This window comes from Gopherus evgoodei, chromosome 2 (assembly GCF_007399415.2).
Source record: "Gopherus evgoodei ecotype Sinaloan lineage chromosome 2, rGopEvg1_v1.p, whole genome shotgun sequence".
Classification (NCBI taxonomy): domain Eukaryota; kingdom Metazoa; phylum Chordata; order Testudines; family Testudinidae; genus Gopherus; species Gopherus evgoodei.
Window position 1 is genome coordinate 152,079,703 of NC_044323.1, and position 21,845 is coordinate 152,101,547.

Sequence of the window (21,845 nt, forward strand, 5' to 3'; positions counted from 1 at the left end):
GAGCAAAAGCAATGCCTGCACTAGGACATGTTGGCTAAAATTTCCCCTCTTTCACAGGGGCTGGAAGGGATGTTGAGAGAGTCATCACGCCCAGCCCTCGCTGATTGTATGTTTTAGTTCTGAAAGGCTGGGCAGACATCCAGTGGTCAAAAGTAATGTGTCAATTGCCCATTATCCTACACCTGTGTGCAGGAAAGAAAAGCATTGAATTCATATTGCAATTAAGCAGAAGCTGCTGGACACGTGCTGGGATTCTCTCCCCTGTTTTCCTGCCACTTTGCAATGATCAGGGTGGTGCCCAGTGGCAAAAATCTGTCTCTAATTGGCTCATTGAGATTTTCCCAGCATAGGAATGCCTGCATACTCCTATTGACCCCGCAATCTGGAGTAGAGCAATGTCAGGGCGGGGGGGTAGAGCACACCTGAGCTTGGCCAGTTCTCAGCTGATGCCTGGTTCCTGGGGACCGCACTACCTAGTGTATTTTAGAGTAGCCTTTAGGCTGCTCTGACTTAGAGAAGGGCTGGGCCAAGGCAGCTAGAAGGAATCAGGAAGTTAGTTATAGCTAGAGTTGTTGAAATAATGGATTTTTCTGTTTGCTGGCAATTAGAAACAGAAAAACAACAACCAACCACTGCCACCTGCGTGGGGGAGGGGGGTTGTTTGGGGTTGAATGCAAATGACATTTTCTGAAAAGTTTTGGCAAATCCAAAAGTCAAAAAAATAGTTTGAGGTCAAACTAAATATTTTATTTGACAAAATCATTGACAGTTTTTAAACATATTTGATTTAAAAAAAATTAAAGAAAATTTTGAAACAAAAAGTCATTTTGAACTGAAAAATCCAAACCATTTAATGTGTTCCAACTTTTCCCCCCAGTCAAAACAATTTGATGAAACCTGCAGGAATTCATGAAATGTTTCTGTGGCATTGAATCTCCATTTTTCACCAAAAATAAGTGTTGGCTGAAAAATTTCACCTGACTCTAGTTATCACCAATCCCTTGACTGTCCCCTCCTCTCCTGGGGCTAAGTAGATCTCTGCACAGTAAGGAATCAGCTCAGGTTCTTTGACAACCCAAAGATTAAAAAGAAGTCCATGCATAGGCGACAATCTGAGTTAGAACTGAGCCACCAGCATGAATGAGGGGCCTGCTGAAATTTTCGCCCAGGCCTTAGGGTTAGGGTTTATTTCTGCCATGAGAGCCAGCACACTAAAATGTGTCTTTCTTTCTAGGCCCCTTTGTGTGCAAGATGGTCCCCTTCATTCAGACCACCGCAGTTGTGGCCAGCACCCTTACCATGACATGCATTGCTGTAGAGAGGTACCAAGGAATAGTTCACCCACTGAAGATGAAGAGACAGTACACAAACAAGAGAACCTACAAAATGCTAGGTATGGCTGTGTATATATGTAGGGTAACTGGTAATGGGGCATGGAGTTTGCACCTCTACAGTCTTGCAAACCCCAAATGTTCAAAGGTCATGAGATTATGTACAAATAATAGATTTGAGGTTCTTTTTATTTGCCTTCTATTTATTTAAGGCCTTTTGAGCCTATAGGGTGCACTGAGGACACCTTTTTGAAGCTTTCTACATAGCCACAAGGGCTAGAAACTTCTTTTCCTTTTTAAGAATGAAGGCTGAAATCATCACATATCCACTTGACTCCAGGAGCTGGAGCTTTAAGGAAAACAATAATCATGACAAATTATGAGAGTTGGCAATACCATCTCTAGGACAAACATAGGTACATTCCCATGAAGCTAATAAGGGAGCCTTCCCATTACTTCCATGAGCATTGGCTTTGAGCCATTCTAGGTTGGTTAGTTTTTCTCTTCATCAAAATACAAGTCATTCAGACTGAAGCACATAGTTTCCTTTTGTGTCTAGCTAAACACAACACCTGATATTCCATCTAAGAGAGGTCAGATCTCTGACACAAACACACCAGTGCTTACACAATTTAATCCTCACTATTTCTTGAGTCCACTCTAAGAATCTGATTCTGCTCTCATTTACACCATCTTTACATCAGCATGATTTCAGTGGAGCTATTCCTGATTCCCCCCCTGCTCCACCATGGAAGTGTGGGAGAATCAAGTTTATATTGCTGCTTCGATCTCTACAGCACTATAATGACAGTGAGACTGATTCACAGAATCATAGAATATCAGGGTTGGAAGAGACCTCAGGAGGTATTTAGTCCAACCCCTGCTCAAAGCAGGACCAACCCCAACTAAATCATCCCAGCCAGGGCTTTGTCAAGCCGGGCCTTCAAAACCTCTAAGGATGGAGAGTCCCCATCTCTCTAGGTAACTCATTCCAGTGCTTCACCACCTCCTGGTGAAATAAAGTTTCCTAATATCCAACCTAGACTTCCCCACAGCAAGTTTATTCTGATCCTCTTACTCACACCTGAATAACAGCTTGTTCATGAGTGGCTCACTGAAATCAGTGCTATAGGACTGTGGCCAACTGTGACAAACTGGTTTACTTTTGCATTTAAAAACCATCGGTTTCAAAAAAATGTCTCATGTCAGTGATATGTGTTTTTGTTTTAGTTGGATACATTTGTCCTTTTCTCCACTTGACTAGATATTAACACGTTAACTGACCTTCACTGATATTCTGCTTCATTATTTTCCACTATTTTATTGTCTTAAAGAGGAGAACTTTGAGCAGCACATCATAACATCCTTCACCCTCCGTATAAATATTTATAATGATTCATGCAGCTTTTTCTTGCTATGCAGTTGGCAAAATTAAAAACAAACCAAACAGGATATTTCAATGGCATGGAGCCATTGAACCTCAGGTTCAGATGATGATGCTCTGGTCCTAAATTTATTATAGAACTCTTATGGTCCTGGGCAGAATAGGTCCCTGTGCCTTGGTGATTTCAAACCAGATTGCACAAAAGCACTGGGAGACACAATCCATGGATAAACCTGCATGGTTGGGATGGACTAGATGACTTGGTTTTAGAACTGGTCAAAAATTTCCAGCAGAACATTTTTCCATTGGAAATGCTGTTTCACTGAAACAGACAATTTCTGCAGGAAAGTATCCACTGGCATAGAAATTTCATCAAGGAAAAAGAATTGGAACCCAACATTTTATGATGCTAGAGTGGAACGATTTGACACTCTCAGGCTGTTCCATTGATTTCTCATTTCTAATGACTTTCGTTTGGAAATGTTCATTTATTTTTAAAATCAAAATCCAACTCTCTTGGGGGAATGCAAGGGTTCCTCCTGCCCAGGCGAAAGAGATTGGGTGTGATTGGTGTGTTGTGGGGGGTGCACATGGCTTCCCAACCCCACTACCCAGACTCTAAACACCCATTTATCAGCAGGCAAAAGATAGCCCAGCGGCACTGCAGTTATCTACTGTGATTTTTGGCTTTACAGCATCCAGCAGCTTGGATTATTCAATGCTTGATCCCGCCTCCTCTGAAATCAAAGACAAAGCTCCCTTCAGCAGGGCAAGGTCGGGCTCACCATAAGAAGAGCTTGTCGGTTCAGGACTTCTTGCATGCTTACGGGGTTTTCTGTTTCCTTCCCCTGCCTGCATAGAGGACCAGTGTACATAATTCTGAGCACTATGTAAATCCTCAAAACAGGGCTTAAGTGGGACTTCAGGGTGCATAGTCCTCACGCTGGCTCTCTGCATAGGGCAAAGTTATCTGCATTACCTGTGAGTTTGCAAAAGGGAAAGAAAATCCTTCAGCCTGAGTTATGCCATGCCAGTGTGACCCCACTGATTTCAATGGATGTAAAAGGGGGCAGGGTATCTCCCTTTGTTTGCATCCCGCATCTGGCTTTGTGCAGGTTTCAGGCAATTTTTCTGAAAGAGATGGATGAGTATTTAGCACTAGACCAAGGATAAGACAGAGAGCTCAAGAGGTGGGAAACTTTGTGAGCTCTTAAATCCCTCTGAAATGAAAACATAATTGAGTGTCCTGGCACTAAAATAATCTGTTGGGGTCTCAGAAACACGCACCCTCACAAAAGGCTGCGGGGAGACCTGGGTGAATTGCGCAGGCTCCGTTCATCTTATCTCAAACCCCACAATGGGATGACATTTCTTGAACAGTTGTACAGCAGGTGCAATTAACAATAAAATTCCCATTCACCACCCCCAGTAGTTACATCTAAGGTTTGATCCAACACCCAAAGAGGCCAGTGAAAAGGCTTTTCTTGACTTCACTGAAATTTCCTCACACCACACAGTTATTTCCCAATATAAGTATATAGAATTTGTGCAGATGAAACAATACAAAGTTAAGTAGCATGGAGTGAGACACGTCAGTCCTTTTAAAAAAGATATCCAATATATTGGGCCAAATTGTGCCATGATACACAATAGCTGCAATGGTATAAATCAGGGCAAAACTCCTATTTACAAACACATAACCAAACCAAAATTTCATTGCACATGAAATTCACCCCTGTGCAGAGGGCTAACCCAAGGTCTATGCCCCATTTACATCTCATTTGAACCATATTTTGAGCACTTAAATGGTGCATAACCCATAGTAGAATTTCAGCCTACAATCTTATTCTGCTGATTTATCAGGCTCCTTTACTCACACTGAGTAGTAGTTTTCTTTAGTATAGCTCCATTTAAATCAATGGCACTATTGCAAGGCAAGATATCACTAAGCATGAGCAAGGGAGGCAGAATGAAAGCATTGTGTGATTATTACTTTGGAACAATTTCCTTACTCTGAAAATTTGATTTCAAGTGAATAACATCTGGAGTTGTTGGATCTGGAGACTGAAATACCTTTCATTTTAAATCAGGAGAAGTGTAAAGGATTAGATATTAGATTTTTAATCTGTAACTGATTCACCTTGACAACGAGTGAAGACTTCTCTGGAGAGAGAGGTAGAAACACCGTGTGAGCCCTGCAGTTATGCATAATTAACAAAGTGAAAAAACAAGATGCTTCTTGACTTGCAAGCTCTCCGTTATCAGAAATCTAGATCCTCCACTCTTTCATTCTAGTCAATTCACTTGGCAAAGTAAACACTGACAAACACCTTGAGATAAATATTGAAAAGTAACTGTCATAATTGAAATAATTAATTCTTCCTTTCTTCACTCTTTAAACAGGATTTGTATGGACGATTGCAGTCATTGTTGGGTTGCCCATGCTGTACGTTCAGACTCTGGAGGTAAATGCCAGTCACCCATACATGGAAGAGAATGCTCATCTGAAAACTGCTATGCAGTGTTATTGTTAGGGTATGCCCACCTGCAATAAAACATCCAGGGCTGATCCGTGTCACCTGATGCGTGCTGGTGGGGCTCGGGGTGTAGGGCTATGAAATTGTAATGTAGACATTCAGGCTTGGGCTGGATATGTCTACACTGCAGCACCTGTAGGCATATAGAGCTAGCTTTCATCTAGCTGGTTTAAATAACAATAACAGTAAAGCCATAGCAGCCTGGGCTAGCTGCTCGAATACACACCCTGGTGGGCTTGTATAGTCCGTTCTGCCATTGTTCCACTGCTCTGTTATTTGACCTAGATAGATCAAAGCTAGCTTATATATGTCTACACGCACTGCAATCATGCCTCTGATTGCAGTGCAGATAGGCCCTATGGATCCTTGTGCAATAGTCTGATGGCTTAACTCACAAAATTATTTGTCTGAAATCTTGTCACTAAGAAGCTTATGACAATAGGATTGGCAGGCAGAATATGTAGCACTGTTATCAGATAGAGGGGCCTGATTCGCCTCTCCTGCCAGTTTTATACCAGAGTAATCCCAGTGACTTCAGTGGAGTTACTTGCGATTTACACTGGTGTGAGAGGAGAATCAGGCCCAGAATGAATAGTAAAATTTTTGAGGGAGAAATCAGCAGGTAATTTCAAAGAATGATACTTCTACTGGATGTCAGTCAAGCCACCAGTGCCCACAGTTTGTCCCTGACAGTGACTTTAATCACAGTTAATAGGGGTGTCTGAGTACAAAACAACTGAGAATTCCTCTCCTTCCCCTCCTTTCCAGTGTGTCATTGTAGAAGTGGGAATTATCCATGCCCAGTGGCACTGCGCATTGCTGTTCTATATGACAAGCAGAAGTAACATGCTTTATGATATCAGGACTTAAAATCTTGTTCTGCACTACATTTAATACAGCTTAGACAACTGGCCAGGTCCCCTGCAGTCGTATATCAGTATAGCTTCGTTGTCTTAAATGGAGCTTCACCAATCTACACCAGCCAGTCCCCTAGCTCTGTTCTTCTAGTGTGAATCCGGAGCAGCTCCGAGGCTTTGACCCCCGCCTAACTGAGATCAGAAACTGTCCAAGTCCAGTTAAATCCTTATGGCAAATGTCAAGTGTGTAAAACTAGTGAGTTTTCATAGAGGTGATGAACCAGTGAGCAGATGTTTGGGTCAAACAGACGCTGTTACATTAGTTACATGCATAAAACATAATGGGAAAATAATCCTATTATCAGACAGAGAGAACTATATCTCAGCCATGCAGCTTCACTGAAGACATACTCCGTTCCATACTTATGCCCATGGACCAGTGCCAATTTACAGCAGATGACAAGCTGGCCCAGAGTAATTTAATTGTCATTTAAATGCCCTGCTAGGAGAAGAGCTTTGTGTATGTTCAAAAGCACATCTCTTTGACCAACAGAAGTTGGGCCAATAAAAGATAATACCTCACCCACCTTGTCTCTACTACAAGAATTAATTTTACAGATCTGAGAGCTTATTTAAATACCTTCCTGCCAGTAGCCTTTAAAAAAGAAGGTATTTACGTTTTCCAGTCAGACAGTAAGGATGGGCATGAAAAAGTGATTAACTCCCATTCCCTCTGCAAAGCCAGTTTCTCTGCTGCATTTTGCATTGTTCCCTCTGCCTTTTATAAGCATCCTATCCTAGCAATTAGGAGCTTCTTAAGCAGTAGCACATCAGTTTGTAAAGCAGCATCCTCACTGATAAACCATGTCATTCATTTTCCACTTTACATGGTAATCAATATATGCCAACTGCCAGGCCTGTCTGAGTTTTATCTCACTATAACTCTACAGCAGACAGAACTATAAAACAGCTACTCTAGTTCGTAACAGAAACTTCCAAGACGCAGTTAGTAAAATTAAGTAGGGAGCTGGCAGAACTAAACTATTGCTGTATTCATCAAAGGGTGCCATGCAGAGGATGTGACATCTAGAGCAGGGGAGACAGGGAAGGCAAGGTTCCTGGGTCTATTTGCTGGTTCTTCTTGTGACTTTGAGCAAATCACTTGGTCCTGAAAATGATTCAAGGGCTGGAAAAAAAATACCTTCCAGCAAGAGACTTAAGGAGCTCCGTCTGTTCAGTTTATGAACAAACTCAAGAGTTGACTTGATTACACTGTATAAATACCGACACTATAGGGCTCTTTAATCTAGTGGAGAATGGCATAGATAGAACAAGAATCAATGGCTGAAAGCTGAAGGCAGACAAATTCAAATTAGAAATAAGGCACACATTTTTAACAGTGCATGTGAATAACCATTGGAACAAATGGAAAAGGTTCAAAAAAAGGGCAACAAAGATGCTCAAGGGTATGGAATGGCTTCCATACAAGGAGAGACTAAAAAGATTGAGGCTGTTCAGTTCAGAAAAGAGAGGGGCAGATTAAAAAGTCTATAAAATTATGACTGTTGCTGAGAAAGTGAATAGGGAAATTTTATTTAACCTTCACATAAACACAAGAACTAGGGTCACCCAATGAAATTAATAGGCAGCACATTGAAAACAAATAATAGGAAGTACATTTTCACACAGCACACAATTAACACCTGTGGAACTCACTGCCTGGGGGGATGTTATGATGGCCAAAAGCATAACTGGGTTCAAAAAAGAACTAGATAAATCCACGAATGACAGGTCCATCAATGGCTATCAGTCAAGATGGTCAAGGATGTAACTTCATGTTCGAGGAGACCATAAACCTCTGATTGCCAGAAGCCAGGAGGGGAAGTCAGGGGTGGATTTCTCCAAACTGCCCTGCTCTCTACACTTCCCCTGAAGTTTCACTGCCAGAGACAGGATACTAGTGGACCATTGGTCTGACCCTGTATGTCAGTTCTTATGTACAGTGACAATTTATATATAAGCAACAAAAATATTTTAAATCTTGGTGTTTCTGGTTTGGGTTCAAATTTTAAGGTGTTGTTCTATCTACCTACCTACCTAGCTTGGGGTTTTATACCGCAGCCCATCACCATGGTATCTGAACATCTACGTAAAATCAATAGCAATAGCAAAGTCCTCAGTGTACTACATAGAGTTTCTGGGACTCCTCCCCACTTCCTGGCTCTTGTTGGTTTTAGATTTGATTCGTTTCCCCTTTTTTTATTTTTGGCAGCATTGTGTGATTCTTGTTCACATTGATGATTATTTTCTCTGCCACTCTCTATCTGATGCATTGATCATCTCCTGTAAGTCTCTGATCTTGTATCTTTCTCCACTCCACCCTCCCGCCCTTAGGTGAAATATGACTTTCTCTATAATATTCATCACGTCTGCTGCCTGGAGTCCTGGCATAGCACTGAGCTGCGCCAAGCCTACGCAATCTTTATCCTGGTGGCCTTGTTTCTGGTCCCACTCACTGCCATGCTGATGCTCTACTCCCGGATAGGATACGAGCTGTGGATCAAGAAACGGATTGGAGACTCTTCGGTGCTGAATGCCCTGAGTCACCACGAAATGGCTAAAATAACAAGGTGGGTGGCCGCCTGTCTGACTGGCTTTAAATGGCACAGAGATAGGGTATGTCTACACTACCCGCTGGATCGGTGGGCAGTGATTGATCCAGCGGGGATCGATTTATCACGTCTGGGCTAGACATGATAAATCGACCCTCGAGCACTCTCCCGTCAACTCCTGTACTCCAGCACCGTGAGAGGTGCAGGCAGAATCGACGGGGGAGCAGCAGTCGACTCACTGTGGTGAAGACACCGTGGTAAGTTGACCTAAATACGTTTACTTCAGCTATGTTATTCACATAGTTGAAGTTGCGTAACTTAGATTGATTCCCTCCACCCCTCTCGCAGTGTAGACCAGGCATAGGGTTGACCAACGTTGGTTGGATGAATTCCTGGTTTCATCACATAGCATTATCTTTAATTAAAGATTCATCTTTAATACCTAGAGACTCCAGAACAATCCTGAGGCTTGGAGCCCTAGACCAGAGGAGAAGCATTGTAGCTTAAGCATGCACTGCGACAACTAGTAGGCAATGTTGCAAGTGGTTAGAAGAGGACAGTCGTCTGGACTTCCTGGTTCTATTATTGTTCTGCCATTGACTTACTGTAGAACCTTGGGCAAGTCCTGTAGGGCTGATCCAACACACACTGAATCAATAAGAACTCAGTCCCATTGACTTCAGTAAGTGCATGATCAGATCTTTCATTCACGATAGTACCTAGAAGCCCCATTCCTTGGCCAGGACCCCGTTGTGCTAGGTGCTGTACAAACAAGAACAAAAAAGAGCTCACAATCTAAAGAGTCTCTCTATGGTTCAGTTTTCTCTCTCCAGTTGCATAAGCCCTGCCACTTAACTCCCATGCTGTTGGGAAGCTCAGCCCAAAGACCTTCCCCAGAATTTCGGCTGCCGTTTGTACCACACCTGTGAAATTCTTTCATGAGGTTAGATTCCCACTCCCACCCTTTTCCTAGGAGACCTACAGAGTGATGTTCAAAGGGAGAGACATGAAAGTAGCACAGGCAAATGGAGAGCATATAGTCGTGGGCACTACTAGTGGGCACTGATGCACCATGGAGGCCTATTCAGCTACCCTGAAGAACACAGGTAGAAGCAAGAGCTGCCAAAGGGAGGGAGGAAGTTTGGAGTGTCCCAGAAGGAACTATCCAGAGCCTGGGAAGCCTCTAGGGATTCAGCAATTCTGTTAAGGCCCAAATAAACACCTTATCCTGATTCCTCCTCAACACCCATTTTGCATCAGTGTAACTCCATTCACTTCCATGGGCACCCTCCAGATTTACATCAGAGTCAGTGAGAGCAGAATTGGGGTCTCTGAGCTTTCTGGGTGCTTATCCAACTGGAAGCAAAGCTGCAAACCTTTCAGGCATTATCCAACCTCTCTAGAAAATATATTAATTTCCTGGCAAATGAAAAAATGTTAAGCAGGCTGGTATAATGGTCATAAGTGGTTGTGATGCAGTCAGAAGAATTTCCATACTAGTAGAACAGTGGTCAATCTACTTCAGATTTCTGACTCTGACAGTGGCCAGTATTAGCTGCTTCAGAGGCCTTGTGGCAATGAGTTCCACAGGTTAATTTTGCATTGTGTAGAAAAAAGGTGTTTCCTTTTGTCAGATTGCTGGGTGGGAGGGTTATTTGCCACCTTCAATTTCATTGACCATCCTCTTGTCCTTTTATTGGGAATGTAAATGCTTTACAGTGAATGCTTTTTATTCTCCTAGCATTAAAAAATATAAAAAAATAAAAAATAAAAAAACTGAGTCTATTTCTCTCAGTACAAATGATCAGGTGCTGAATTTCTGCTTGCCTCCTGCTATAAATGTCTCCTTGTCAGCTCTTGCTCTCTGTCTCAAATGGCTTCCTCCAGGAAGAAGAAACGAGCCGTGATGATGATGGTTATTGTAGTGCTGTTCTTCGCTGCATGCTGGGCACCTTTTCATGTTGTCCACATGTTGTTTGAATACAGTGAGTAGATATCAATTGAACTGATAAAAAACTCTGTGTGTGTGTGTGTGAGAGAGAGAGAGGGAGTGATCCTAAAAGTCCTGAAATGACCAATAAAAATAAAACAAGAGACATTCCCTGAGAGAGTAGCTCTGCTGCCATTTCAGATAGTCCATTAGCAGCAATATATACTTAGCTCTTCTAGTCATTCTTCATAACTGCATTGCTTAAACCCCTTAATTTTTTTCCTTAATGGTCTTCTCTGAACTCTTGTCTGTCTGTCCATATCTTTCTGATACTGCATTGTCCAGAACTGACTGCAGTTTGCAGGCATTGGGGATGATAGCTAAGGGCTAGTGTACACAAGGAAACTATTCTGCAAAAACTATTCCCAAATAATTCCCTATAAGGACACTATATTATGGAATCACTTTATTCCAGTGTAATTATTCTGGAATAAAATCCCTTTAGGCTCAAGAGAAGGAGCTATCAAGTCTCTTAATGGAGTAATGACAGCTGGGAGGCTACTGCCCAAGGCTCTAAGCTGCGTGCCAGGTTAGAGCTAAGCTGTGTGGACTGAGGGGTTCCCTGACTGCAAACACATGGCTAGGATATGGGCAGCAGACTATGTGTGTTGGAGCAGAAAGCCTGGGGATGGAGTTGTGAATGTGGCTCTGAGAGGGAGCAGTGAGACAGAGCTTCTTGGGCACAGAGTTCATTAAAGTGGCAGACTTGGGACTTTCTGAGCAAGGAAACTGTCTACTGTTGTCTCAGAGTGGCAGCCGTGTTAGCCTGTATCCGCAAAAAGAACGAGATTACTTGTAGTACCTTAGAGACTAACAAATTTCCAGGGAGATAGGACTTTGTGTACATTTTTTGTAAATAAACCAGACACCAAGAGTATACCTGACTTGCAGTAGCAATTTCTCATCCTAATGGAAACAATCCTGCAAAGTCCTGAACTTTAGCTAACAGCCTGGGCCAGAGGGGAAACACTATTATCTACATTGAGTAGAATGCCTGATCCATTTGTTTTTGCCAGGCAAAAAGCACCCACTGTTTTGGAGTTACCTGTATTACTCCTTGTATTTAGACATGAGCTTGAACCAAAAACTTAATTCCAAATAGTCTTATACTCTTTGAGTGGGCTGAAATCTAAATCCATTTGCATATGTTCCTGTTTCTATAATGGACGGGACCCATACACTGAAGCCAAGATCAAACCAGATCCAAATTTTACAGCTTGGGTGCAACTCCAATTATTTCAGAGGGGAGGTCTCCAGCCAGAGTGGCCTTTTTCGTCTCTTAAATAAAAACAATAATACTTCTATGGCTAAGGACTAAATACACCAATTATACCCACATAGTCTAACTTCTCAGCAGAACTCAACATAAGAATTGAATACAATGGATGAATGAATATGATGGATCATTTCTGCTCACAGGTCCACCATCCTAAATCCAAAGTAATTTCCTCTTCTCACACCCCTGCAACCAGTGGAGTTATTCTGGCTTTGTGCTGACGAGAATGAAATCTGAATCTGGCCCAGGTTTACAAGTAATTGAAAGCAGTAAATTGCAGAACAACGAGCCAGATGGTGTAAATCAGTGTAGCTGTACTGAAGACAATGCAGCTATGCCAAGAGAGGAGGAACTGGCCTGATATTTGCCAAACTTGTCTTTCTGCATGCACAGCTGAGTTCTCCTTCCATCCCCTTGGGAATGTTGAACATTATAAAAGAGAAGATTCTCAAATAGCCAGCAAAAGAGACAGCCTTGCCTCAGTACAGCATGTAATTCACTGATTAGTGCAATGTGACCGTAGACAGCTCCTCAAAATCCTGCCAACTCAGCAAGGTCTCACTCAACACATGAATGATCAGAACATCAACTGACAGCCTCTATTACACAAAAATCATTCCAATTCATAAATGCAGCCTATCTCCATATATAAAAAAGGATATTTAGGCACATCAGTCAGTCTGTGGCAGCAAGGCAGCGATGGGTGGTTTGTAACAATACCCATACATGCTGTGTTATTAAAGTTATTGAAAAAGTGGCTTGAACTTAGGGATGGAAGCTAGGGAGTCTCCTACAGTCTAATACTAGCTCTACCACTGATTCACTGCATAACCCTAGTCAAGTTCTGCAACTTCTCTGCCTCATTTTCTCCAGCTGTAATACTGTGATAACATTTTCCCATTGTAAGCAGGGCCGGCTTTAGGAAGTGCGGGGCCCAGTTCAAACACTTTCGGCGGGGCCCTGGCAGGGATGACTTAAAAAGAAAAAAGTGTAAAAAAAAGCCTTTCATTTCTTCCATGTATTATTTACTTTCCATAACTATATAAATAATAACATTGTATATTATGTACATTGCATCATATATGCTGTTGATTGGTTATTAATGACTGCCGTTTCACATGTGTGGGTCCCCGCCCCTCCCTGGGGGCATGCACATGTGTGGGTTCCCGCTGCTTCCTGCCCCCCTCATTGAAGCAGGTGTGCAGGGTTACTGGCCTGGGAACTGCAGGGCAGCAGTGGACATGGGGCTGGTTCGAGGCAGGGCAGGGGCTGACTGGAGGTAGGGTCTGGCTGCAGGCAGGGCAAGGGGTGTGGGGCTGGCTGGAGACAGGGGAGTGTGGGGCAGGCTGGCTTCAGGCAGGCCACAGGGGGATGCAGCGGGAGTTGGCAGGGCTGGAGACAGGAGTATGGGACTGGCTGGCTTCACGCAGGGGGGTGCAGCAAGAGTTGGCTGGAGACAGGGCAGGGCAGGCAGTGCAGGGCTGGTGCAGGCAGGGGTGTGTGGCAGGGGTTGGCTGGAGACAGGGCACGGGGTTTGGTAGGGGCTGGCTGTGGGCAGGGGGTGCAGAGCTGGCTGCAGGCAGCAGGGGGCAGGGATGGTGTGGGCAGGGCAGGGGGTGCAGCAGAGGCAGCTGGAGCCCCAGCCCTTTAAATAGCCTCCAAGCCCCCGCTATCCCAGGGCTCTGGGGGCTATTTAAAGGGCCCGAGACTCGCCTGCTTCTACCCCGCCCCGGACCTTTTAAATAGCTGTGGGAGCCCTGGGGAATGCATGGGGGCGGCGGAGCTCCGGCAGCTATTTAAAGGACCAGGGTGGCAGAGGCAGCTGGAGCCCTGGCCTTTTAAATAGCCCCCAGAGCCCCCTGCTATGCCAGGGCTCTGGGGGCTATTTAAAGGGCCCGGAGCTCCAGCCGGGGCACGGGGCTTGCCGCGCTCCAGCAGGAGCTCCAGCCAGGAGAGCGGGGTCGCAGGGCTTGTGGCGCTCCGGCCAGAGCTTCAGCCGGGGCCGCAGGGCTTGTTGCGCTCCAGCCAGAGCTCCAGCCAGGAAAGCGGGGCCGTGGGGCTTGCTGCGCTCTGGTCAGAGCTCCAGCTGAGAGAGCGGGGCTGTGGGGCAGCCACGCTCCCGCCGGCGCTTTGGTCAGGGGAGCGGGGCCATGGAAGACCCCAGAGCAGACTGCAGCCGGGGTAAGTAAAAAAATTTAAAAGGCGCCAAAAGCGCAGGGCCCTCTTAGGCGTGAGGCCCGATTCCCAGGAATCAGGCGAATCGGCCTAAAGCCGGCCCTGATTGTAAGTGGGGTGTTGTGAAGATTAACTGCGGTGAAATTAACACTATGCAGACAAGCAGCACAGTCCTATTTTGAGAGATTCAGTGGGACTTCAATAGAGCATAGGGCAGCTCTTAACAGCCCTGCCATAAACACTCCCTGGAAGGTCCAGTTGCGATGCAAGTAGTGTTGTGATCAAGGGGGAAAAAAGCAACATTTCCCAATTTAGGCCTCAATATGTTTGTCTGGGCCTACGATCAGTTTCCCAGTTCTCTTCAAATACCAGCATTCCCCACCTCAGCCCAGTACAGACATGGGGCCTGATCCTGTCAACCTTTACTCAAATGAGAAGCTCAGCTAGTTTCAATGGGACTCTAGCCCTTGTTGGTACATCACCTCTCCTAAAAACTATGTGGCCCATTCTTAACAGTTGACAAGAAGGGCTGAATATCAGCAGAGGGAAAATTACTTTTTGTAGCGCTAATGAGGCCAATTCAGAGTGGATATGGCCCATTCCCTACAGTTGACAAGAGCTTCTGAGTATCAACAGAGGAAAAATTATTTTTGTAGTGGCCCGGCCACTCCAAATCTTTATTCAGGCCTAATTTGATGGTGTCAAGCTTGCAAATTAATTCCATTTCTGCAGTTTCATGTTGGAGTCTGTTTTTGAAGGTTTTTTTTGTTGAAGAATGGCCACTTTTAAGTCTGTTATTGAATATCCAGGGAGATTGAAGTGCTTTCCTACTGGCTTTTGAATGTTACAATTCTTGATGTCTGATTTGTGTCCATGTATTTTTTTGTGTAGAGATTGTCCAGTTTGGGCAACGTACATGGCAGAGGGGCATTGCTAGCACATGATGGCATATATCACATTGGTAGAATAAAACGAGAAACTGCAGAACTGGAATTAATTTGCAAACTCGACACCATCAAATTAGGCCTGAATAAAGACTGGAAGTGATTGGGTCACTACGAAAAATAATTTTCCCTGTGTAGCAGGGTGGCTACCCTCTCCTGCCCTAACAGGGTTAAAACCAGCCCTGGGAGAGGGCTGGGAGAACAGCCCAGGCTGAGTAGGAAGTAGGCTCAGCTGGGGCCATGCCCCAATCACGGCCCAGCTGGCCCTATAAAGGTTTGAGAAGGTTGGCTGACAGGATTTCCTGCTACTGTGGGGCCTATTTCTGCTCCTCCATCCATTCACTCATCCGGGCAGAGTTCCTCTGGGCAGCCTCCACTGGCTCCCTTGATGCCTTTGAGGAGCAGTGGGCATTGTCCACAGTTCTCTGCTCAGTGTCCCCATCAGGTTTCCTTTGTTTAGCCCTGTGACCTCACTCCCGATCCTGTTATTTTCATTAGTTGTCCCACGGAATTAGTTTGTGTCACAGACCTGTGAATCCTCCCCTTAGGTGGGGGGAGGTCCTTTAGAAGTGGGCAGGCTTTGCCCACCCACCTCCTGGATACCAATAGGACCAGACTGTACCCCACTGGTCTGGGTCTGTAAAAAAAATATATGTATATATATATTTTGAGCCAGGAGCTCAAGCAGATAATCTCTCTCTGCTTTCGGAGAGAGAAAGCAGGGAGCTTAACCAAGTTCCTAGAGTGGATCAGGGCTGGGGAAATGCCAAGGGAGCCGGGGAGCTCCAACCTAGGAAAGCCCCAGGCTGCAGGCCTAGGGTAAGGCCAATGGGGCACTTGGGTTGCAGGAGGCAGCCCCCCGCGTAGGCAAGGCAGAGGCAGCAGGTCCAGACCCTCCTTGCCTGTGATAAGTGGCTGATACACTGCAGTCTGCCTCAGTGAATGGGGGCTAAGTGGTGACTGGCAGTAGCCAAGACTAAGGTGAGGTGGGGATAGGGAGTGGAGGTTCCCCTGGGAGGGAAGACCCTGAGATTGAGGCACTGGGGTCCTGAGAGGGATACAGGGCCAGCAGTAAGGCGGATCACTGGCCTGCAGAGGGTGCTCTGATGGCTGGAGAGCTAATTCCTGACAGACCAGCAGGAGGTGCCGCAGGGGTGAGTCCACATGCTTACACCCTCCATGTATCCGATGAAGTGGGTTTTAGCCCTCGAAAGCTTATGCCCAAATAAATTTGTTATTCTCTAAGATGCCACAAGGACTCCTCATTGTTTTTACCGATACAGACTAACATGGTTACCCCTCTGAAACATGACTAAACAAAGGTGGGGTTTTTTGTACAAAGTGTCTGCTTCCCATTCAATTTGTCACAAAAAAAACCCTGTCAATTTTCTGTGAAAAATGTTGACAAAAAAACTATTATTTAAAAAAAAAAATGCCACTGGTGCAGAGGAAATATTTACCAACTAGCTCTAATCAAAATGCTGAAATAATAGTACAGCTGCAGGCACAAATAAGAGCAGTAATGAGGGAGAAGAAAAGGATTCTTGCCAGTATTCTTGCCAACAAGTTAAAGTAGTATGGGCTGGATGAGTGGACTATAAAGTGGATACAAAGCTGGCTAGATTGTTGGGCTCAACAGGTAGTGATCAACGGCTCGATGTCTAGTTGGCAGCCAGTATCAAGCGGAGTGCCCCAGGAGTCGGTCCTGGGGCTGTTTTTGTTCAACATCTTTATTAATAACTGAATGAAGGAATGGGTTGCACCATCAGCAAGTTCGCAGATGACACTAAACTGGGAGAAGTGGTAGATACGCTGGAGGGTAGAGATAGGGTCCAGAGTGACTTAGACAAATTGGAGGATTGGGTCAAAAGAAATCTGATGAGGTTCAACAAGGACAAGTGCAAAGTCCTGCACTTAGGACGGAGGAATCCCATGCACTGCTACAGACTAGGGACCGAGTGGCTAGGCAGCAGTTCTGCAGAAAAGGACCTGGGGATTACACTAGATGAGAAGCTGGATATGAGTCAGCAGTGTGCCCTTGTTGCCAAGAAGGCTAACGGCATATCGGGCTGCATTAGTAGGAGCATTGTCAGCAGATTGAGTGAAGTGATTATTCTCCTCTATTCAGCACTGGTGAGGTCACATCTAGAGTATTGCATCCAGTTTTGGGGGCCCCACTACAGAAAGGATGTGAATAAATTGGAGAGAGTCCAACAAAAATGATCAGGGTGCTGGAGCACATGACTTACGAGGAGAGGCTGAGGGAACTGGGCTTGTTTAGTCTGTAGAAGAGAAGAGTGAGGAGGGATTTGATAGCAGCCTTCAACTACCTGAATGGGGGTTCCAAAGAGGATGAAGCTCAGCTGTTTTCAGTGGTGACAGATGACAGAACAAGGAGCAATGGACTCAGGTTGCAGTGGGGGAGGTTTAGATTGGATATTAGGAAACACTATTTCACTCGGAGAGTGGTGAAGCACTGGAATGGGTTCCCTAGGGAGGTAGTGGAATCTCCTTCCTTAGAGGTTTTTAAGGCCCTGCTTGACAAAGCCCTGGCTGGGATGATTTAGTTGGAGTTGGTCCTGCTTTGAGCCGGGGGTTGGACTAGATGACCTCCTGAGGTCTCTTCCAACCCTGATCTTCTATAAGTCTATGAACTGGGGAGACAGGTAGTCACAGGGGTGTAAGATTTGAAAAGGGATAAACTGGAGAGAGGTTGAATGGCTATTCCAGATTGCAGGAACTGCAGAGAAGGTTGCCTCATTGCAGGTGAAATTAACCTCAGTGAAGAGGCCTTTTTAATCTCTCAAGTCCTGTCTGTAAATACTGAATAGGCCTCAGGCTGGCCTCTTGCACAGGGTGAGCTTCAACCTACTTGCAGTGGGAGCATGTCGAAGGACTGGAGAGGAGGCTGGTGAATGATAAGGCAAGGGAGCATGTAGTGTAACAGACAGAAAGATGTGGTTTTAATAACTAAGACCCTCCGGTTCTTTCTAATCCATTCCCTTGCTCCCCAGATAACCTGGAGGAAAGCTACGATGACGTCACCATAAAGATAATCTTCGCCATCGTCCAGGCCGTCGGGTTCTTTAACTCTTTCAACAACCCCGTGGTCTACACGTTTATGAACGAGAACTTCAAGAAGAGCTTCGTGGCTATTCTCTTCTGCAGCTTGCGGAGCTCTGAGCCAGCCGACACGCAGGAGAGCCAGCAGCTGGAAAGGGCCAAAATGAGACCCTCAACCTGTTGCATCAGGAAGGAGGGCAGAAGCTTGCACAGTCACCTGAGTGCAGAGAACCTGGAACTGAGACTCTGTGAGCGGGTGCCGTCCGCAAAGCTGGAGTCAGTGCTTTCAGTGGCGGTCATTACCTACCCCCTGGTGAGTGCCCATAAGGAGATACTGCCCAATGGACAGTCAGCGTGATCGCTGCTGACTTCAAGTACACACTGTGCTTCATGGACCAAAATAACTTTACTTTAGGGAGCAGAATCCACTATGCAGCTCGGAGCAGTATCCAGTTCAATGGGAACAAGCAACACTGAGTGCTTTACTATTTCCAGTGTTCTGTTCAGTCATTGGTTTCTATATTTCACTCTAATTTCTGGCTGCCCAACTCAAATGTAACCTGTGGAATATGGGACCAGGTATGGATGGGTTTCAGAGGATAAAAGGCTGCCAGTTTTCCAAATGGATGGGGAGAGAGGGAGGTAGAATGTTCCTTTTTTAATTATTATTTTATTCATCTCCCTTCTTGAGCTGATGGTTCCATCCAATCCCAAAGAAATCAGGTTAATTGGGGCTGGATCAACAAGGCGCTGAGCACCTTTGGCTCCTTGTCTTTAGTAGGTGTTGAAGGTGCTTTGCACCTTGCAGGATCAGACACACACCCCTGTAAATTAGAAGCTGGAAATGCATGAACCATGGAAATCTAGTTTTAGGAACCATCTCCTCTCACCTGACTCACAGACATGGGGGTGGGGGCTAGACAGCATGCTCTGTGCAGAGGGCATCTTTCACAGACTTTGCTCAAGAGTCCATGCTGCTAACAGCGGCCTGAGCTGACAAAACAGTGTTACATCCCGTGGAGCCTGCTGCTGCTCTCACACAGATCTGACACCAGTGTGTGGAGCTGGGCAGGAAACAGTTTCTCCAGCCCATGTGTGTTTTTGAGATTTTGAATTTTTTTCCCATTCCGAAAAGTCAAAATTTCCAAAATTTTTATGAATAAAAAAATAAATAAATTCAGATTGGAACCATTGAAATATTTTGTCTTGCTCATTTTTCCCTAACAATAATAATACCTGATGATTTAGTGAATAACAAATTTAACTAAAATTTCACACGCACGAAAAAAAGCCTTTTTGAACCAGAAAATGAAAACTTTCCTTGTCAAAACAGGAGTTTCCAACCATTTTGGAAACACAATTCACAAACGTTTTGAAATGGGAGATTCCTTGGCAGCGACCCTTTCCCATGCACTGCTTCAGTTTTGACGAATCAGCATTGTCAAACAAAAAGAAGGTTTTGGCTGAAAATTCCTGACCAACTCTACAGGTGTTGCCCCATTGACTTCAGTGAAGTGACTTCTCATTGCCACCAAGATGAAAGCAGACTGAGGCCACGTCCAGACTAGGTATTAAAATCGATTTTAGATACGCAACTTCAGCTACGGGAATAACGTAGCTGAAGTCGAATTTCTAAATCGAGGTACTCACCCATCTGGACGGCGCGGCATCGATGTCCGCGGCTCTCCGTGTCGATTCCGGAACTCCATTCGGGTTGATGGAGTTCCGGAATCGATGTAAGTGCGCTCGGGGATCGATACATCGCGTCCAGACTAGACGTGATATATCGATCCCCGAGCAATCGATTTTAACCCGCCGATGCCGCGGGTTAGTCTGGACGTGCACTAAGTCCCCCATAATTCTGAATGCCTGTGAGGCGGTTCTGAAACAATAGGGAATGACCAACTTGCCACATCAGCACAGACATTCATCATGTGTCGGGAGGAAAGGCTGATGTCTGTTTAATACTGGAAGCTACTCTTCTAGTGCATATTGCTGCTGCACTTGCCTGCATACTCTACAGTCAATAATGTATCTGCCTCACAATGCTATATAGTAATTACTGGTTTGAGGTGGGTTTTAAGTGTATTGTGATCTTTTCCTTATTGTGAAAATTCACTAGCATCCATGCCTCTTACTGTTGTAAAGCCGTTTCTTTCCAATGAGAAGAAAAACTTGCTTTTGAAATGCTACATGGAATTGGCCCCTGAAGTAAAAGTTTACACATCTTTGAGGCTTTGTTTGTTTGTTAGGTCAATTGCTATTCTATTACATGTTTGGAGAATAAACTGTTGACTGAGAACACCAGCACCAGCCATGTAGACTATTTCATGGGTAGATCTCAAAGCACTTTATGGAGGTGCGTCAGTGTAATTTTCCCGATTTTATGGTTGCGGGGGATTATGGAAGGAAGAAATGAAACACGGAGTCTTTGGGACATTTAAAATGATGGGTGTCAAGGAATGATCCTTGCTACCTCACCCCTTCACAAGAAACTTTCACTAAGGAAAGAACCATCCAAAAAAAATTCAGACAGAGAAAAAAAATCCAGTATGGATTGAATATTATATGTATTGTTGTAGTAGCTAGGAATCCCAGTCACGGACCAGGACCGCACTTTGTGAGGCACTGTACAAACACAGAATAAAAAGGTGGTCCCTCCCCCAAAGAACTTACAGTAAGTAAATATATATTCAGAGGTGATGGGTAAAATGACAGTTGGTTTAGGCCACCTTAGGGTGGGGAGCTGTTTCTACAAAGGGTCAGAAGAAAGTGGATATCGAAGTAGGGGATGCCCTACTTTAACTCCCACCTTCTTACACCTTCCTGGTAGCTGCTTTTCCTGCTGTCTCCTGCTTTTATTCCTGTCCCTTTGGGCCAGATTTTCACAAGCTCAGCTCCCATTTAGGGTACGTCTACACTGCAATAAAAGACCCACTGCATGGCCACAGTGGGCCTAGACTCAGGCTCCGAGGTCTTGGGCTGTGGGACTAAAATTTGTAATGTCAACATTCAGGCTCGGGTTGTTGTTTTTTTACTGCAGTGTAGGAGTACTCATAGGTACCACAATGAGTGAACAGAATTCTACAGCCCAGTACAACTGGTGTGGAATGCTTTTAAAGAAATCGGTCCCCGGTTGTGGGAGCTGAGAACTAGAAGAATCTGGCTGTTGGTATACAAACTACAGTACAGTGGCTTAAGTTCCCTTTGTCCCATTCCCACATCACATCTCCCTTGGTCCCCTCCTCAAACACTCTCACAGCCTTTATACCCACTTGGAATTACTGGGCCAGATCTCTGGCTGGGGTAAGTCAATATAGCTCTAATGAAGTCAGTGGAGCTACACCAGTGGAGGATCTGTCTCCATTGAGTCTCCATGCCTCTTTCAGGGGGAAAAACCCCACAAATTTATGGAGCAAAACGGGGGGAAAAAGTGGGGTCTGGAGTGGGAGAAAAGTGAAAGGGTGCAAAGGAGGCTCTCAAGAGAAGGAAAACAATTCTCAAGGTTTTTTTCTGGTCCTGCTTTCAGGCAGAGGCTCTGGAGGGAAGCCTGTGATCAGAGTGCATTCAGCAGACAGACAGCCTAGAGTAGGGTGGGGTGCCTCTCTGTTTTAAGGAACAGCCTGCTTCATCTCTCTCTATTTTGGGTGGTTGTGTGTGATTGTTCTTGTTAGCC

The 21,845-nt window shown here is 44.9% G+C and overlaps 1 protein-coding gene across 2 annotated transcripts in view; it reads left to right on the top strand.

Annotated features, from left to right (window-relative positions):
- The window catches only part of LOC115645115 (pyroglutamylated RF-amide peptide receptor-like), a 102,576-nt gene extending 83,779 nt beyond the window's left edge, over window positions 1-18,797 (top strand). Inside the window, exons 2-6 of one of the 2 annotated variants that reach the window (XM_030549516.1) lie at window positions 1,235-1,393; window positions 5,119-5,180; window positions 8,504-8,739; window positions 10,609-10,706; window positions 18,121-18,797. In XM_030549516.1, the coding sequence (XP_030405376.1) occupies window positions 1,235-1,393; window positions 5,119-5,180; window positions 8,504-8,739; window positions 10,609-10,706; window positions 18,121-18,527 (962 nt within the window). In that variant the 3' untranslated portion in view covers window positions 18,528-18,797. The remainder of the gene's footprint in view (window positions 1-1,234; window positions 1,394-5,118; window positions 5,181-8,503; window positions 8,740-10,608; window positions 10,707-18,120) is intronic. The other variant, XM_030549517.1, reaches the window with a different exon arrangement.
- Window positions 18,798-21,845: the final 3,048 nt, after the last annotated feature.